This window comes from Arachis ipaensis, chromosome B6 (genome assembly GCF_059453495.1).
Source record: "Arachis ipaensis isolate K30076 ecotype BB chromosome B6, ASM5945349v1, whole genome shotgun sequence".
Lineage (NCBI taxonomy): Eukaryota > Viridiplantae > Streptophyta > Magnoliopsida > Fabales > Fabaceae > Arachis > Arachis ipaensis.
In genome coordinates, this window is record NC_142441.1 from 106,131,394 (window position 1) to 106,135,442 (window position 4,049).

Below are 4,049 nucleotides of genomic sequence, written 5' to 3' on the forward strand. Positions count from 1 at the left end.
ATTGTAGCTCCCATCACCTACAACATAGTTGTAATCACACTCATAGCCAAAGTGAGAATTCATAGTGAAAAGTAAAAATAGGAAGCAAAAGCTAACAAGAAAGAATGAAACAAAGTCCTAGAACTAGCAAAAACTAACAAGCAATCCAAAAATCAAGCTATTCACAATATTCACATATATACAATAACCAATAACATAACACCATTGCAACTCCCCGGCAACGGCGCCATTTTGACGAACGGATTTTTGACGGTTTAGAATTTCACAAATGAAATCTCGTTGAAGTATAGTCTCTAAACCAACAATAATCCTTTCATGCAAAAATTTATTTGTCACAAGTACAAACCCCTAAAATCTATAAATCGAAGTATTTAAACCTCGAGTCGTCTCTCAAAGGACTTGCAGGGTAGTGTTCTTGTTATTGGTTATGGACTTGTTTATTTTGGGGTTTTGGATGAGGAATGTGAATAGTAAATGGTAGGAAAACTTTATTCACAAAATGGTCTTGGCAAGGTTTGGTTGTCAAGGGTCTTCATCATTATCACTAGCCACAAGTATGGTAGTTGCAAGGATTACTCCCACTTAGTCATCCTTAAATCGATTAACAAAGGAAAGTCAAGTGAGTTATATCAATCCTAGTCCATAAGTCCTAGCTTTCCACTAATTGGATTAATGAAGGCTAGAGTTAATGGCTATCAACTATCAATCAATTGGACACTAGTGACTCAAGAAATCCTAAGTTACCTTCTCAAGCCAAGAACATAAAATTCTAGTCTAACATTCTTCCAAGCATTTAATCAAACACTTGGAAGGCACAAAAGAAAAGTATAGTCAATCACAACAAGAATGAATTCTAACTACAATTGAATGTAAAGAATTAACAACAACAATCAATGCAATCACAATTATCATGAATTACCTCAAATTGCATTATTGAAAGAAAATAAAGGAAACAAGAGTATCTCAATTACAAAACCTAGAAACAAAATAAGAGAAATTACAACAAGAGAATAGGGATAGAGAGAAGAACCAAAGTGTAGCAATCATCAATTGAAGGTAGAAGTAGAAGGAGACTTGAATTAAACCTAGAACTATGAGATCCTAATCTAACCCTAATTCCTAATCCTAATTCTAGAGAGAAAAGAGAGCTTCTCTCTCTAACTCTAACTACTTCTAAAACTAAACTATGACTAATGATTAAAAGTAAAAGTAAAGTATGAAAAGTATGTTGATTCCCCTTCAATCCTTGGCTTAAATAGCATCAGAAATGAGTTGGATTGGGCCCACAAGGCTTCTAAAATCGCTGGCCACGTTTGCATTAAGTGGGTCATGTGCCACCATCGGCGCGTCCGCGTACCGTGCGTGTGCGCGCCCCTATGCGCGATGCAACTATGGCAAATCTTATATCGTTTCGAAGCCCCGGATGTTAGCTTTCCAACCCAACTAGAACCGCATCAATTGGACCTCTGTAGCTCAAGTTATGGTCGTTTAAGTGCAAAGAGGTCGGCTTGACAGCTTTCCGGTTCTTTCATTTCTTCATGAGTTCTCCAACTTTTCATGCTTTCTTCCTTCATTTCCTTGATCCAATCTTTGCCTCTTAAACCTTAAATCACTTAACAAACATATCAAGGCATCTAATAGAATCAAGGTGAATTAAATTTAGCTATTTTGAGTCCTAAAAAGCATGTTTTCACATTCAAGCACAATTAAAGGAGAATATACAAAACCATGCTATTTCTTGAATAAATATGTTTTCGTAGTTACCGGATCACAGTTGCCTTGCCGAAGATGAAATACCAAGAGTTGGGATACGGTTTGAGCATTTGAAGCTGGCCTAAGATTTTTATGTGACCTACGCAAAGAAAGTCAATTTTATAAGTAAGATACGGAACACAAATTATGACAGGATGACAAAGGAACCGATTAACCAATCTATTCATTGTAATTGGGAGGGTTTTCATGGATCTCGTGTCAAAACACCCACACAAAAGAACACGGTTGCAGCTGTGGGGTGCAAAGCAAGGGTATATGCAAAGTTTGACAGGGAGAGGCAAGATTGGGTCTTGTTGAAGGTTAATTTGAGGCACTTGCACCCATGTTAAACTAAAAAGGCAGTGTATTACCACGAGAATAGAGAGTTGACCATGCATACGAAATGCATGATTGAGGTTAATGATGAGGCGGGAATTCAACTCAACAAGACATTTCTAGCATTGGCTAATGAGGTTGGTGGGCCGTCGAACCTGGGCTTCTCAGAGAAGGATGTCAGGAATTACATCTCATCAAGACTCCGATCCACTAATGTCAATGCCGATGTCAAGGACATGCTAAATTACTTCATGCGAATGAAGGAGATAAATCCGAACTTCTTCTATGCAGTGAATGTGGACAACGATTACAAATTTAGGAGTGCAGTTTGGGTGGATGCAAGGTGCAAGGCGTCGTATGAATACTATGGAGACGTGGTGTCATTTAATACCACATACAGCACGAACCAGTAAGATTTATTTATGTTGATGTTGTTTACTTTTTGTGTTATTTTGTATTAGTTGGATGTTAATAAATGTGGTTGTTTTTACTTTAGGCATGGTTTGCTGTTCGCCTCTTTCGTCGGTGTGAACCACCATGGTAAGTCTACTTTGTTAGGCTGTGCTCTGCTAGGCAATAAGGAGATCATGAGTTTCGAGTGGGTGTTCACGCAATGGCTGAAGTGCATGGGAACTGCACCACAGGGCATCATCATAGACCAATGCAGGTCGATGTTTGGTGCAATTAGGAAGGTCTTACCCAATACACGCCACCGTTGGTGCATCTGGCATATAACAAAAAAGATACCGTATAAGCTCGGTGGTTATGCTAGGTTCAGTGAGTTGAATGCTGAGCTGAAGCACGTTATCTAGAACTCTTCGTCGGTTGAGGCTTTCGAGGATGGTTGGGCTGAATTCATTGATGAGTTCAACCTACATCACAACAAATGGCTATCAGGTTCGTGTCTTTTAAGTTAAATCATGTATTGTCATTGCTTAGATGTTGTACTATTCCTGTATTTTATTCTGAAAATCTGTTCCTTATGTGGGTTTCTGTTTTTGGGTTGTTTGTTTTGTGTAGACTTATTTGAGGACCGACGCATGTGGGTGCCGATCTTTTTCAAGGGTCAATTTTGGGCATCTATAAGGAGTACGCAAAGGATTGAGAGTATGCACACATTCTTTGGTGGGTACTTACATTGCAAGACTAGCTTAGTTCAGTTCGTCCACGAGTTCGATAATGTTCTTGGAAACAAGGAACAGAAGGAACTGGAGGACGATGCTGCAGACTCGAGAGGATTAATCCCATGTGCAACTAGCTCAGCCATTGAGAGACAATTTCAACAAGAGTACACCAACGAAGTTTGGCAAGAAGGCTGGTTGCAATATTCGTCCCATTTATGAACAGGGTAACTCGGCCTGGGTAAAAGTGGAAGAGGAAATACTAGCCTATAAGAAGACCCAGTATGTTACGTACAATGTCCATTTCGACCATTCGACTCACGAGGTTTGATGTGAGTGCAACTTGTTCGAGAGTGAAGGTATACTGTGTTGCCACTGTCTTGTAGTACTTTCCTCTTGCAAAGTGAATAAAGTGCCTTCATGCTATGTTCTTTGTCGTTGGAGTAAGAAAATAAAGCGCAAGCACACCTACATTAAGAGTAGCTATGACGTAAGACGTTCGGATGAGAGCCACAACTTATTCAAAGGATTGTGTGTACACTTCTATAACGTTGTGCAGGAATTTATGAATGGTGATGATGAAGCAGACATGTTGCATACTGCTCTAGACGATGCAAGGGCCAAGCTAGTTGATTACCGTACCAAGTTATGGTATAAGGCTGTCGCTGATACACACACTAGCATTGCCATAGAGATTTCCTCTGTGGTGGCCATAGGGGATATTCAAGGTCCATCAAAGGTAACCACAAAGGGTCGGTGACGATCGGATTTCCGCTAGTTTAGAATTTTATAAAAATAATCGCGTTGTAAGTATAGTTTCTAAACCAACAGAGAATCCTT

At 39.5% G+C, this 4,049-nt stretch overlaps 1 protein-coding gene across 1 annotated transcript; it reads left to right on the forward strand.

The window, feature by feature from the left end:
• Window positions 1–2,144: 2,144 nt before the first annotated feature.
• Window positions 2,145–3,431, forward strand: LOC107647068 (protein FAR1-RELATED SEQUENCE 5-like). The gene is made up of 4 exons (XM_016351193.1): window positions 2,145–2,497; window positions 2,585–2,780; window positions 2,901–2,985; window positions 3,109–3,431. The coding sequence occupies exons 1-4, from the start codon at window positions 2,145–2,147 to the stop codon at window positions 3,429–3,431; spliced, it is 957 nt and encodes a 318-aa protein (XP_016206679.1).
• The last annotated feature ends 618 nt before the right edge of the window (window positions 3,432–4,049 follow it).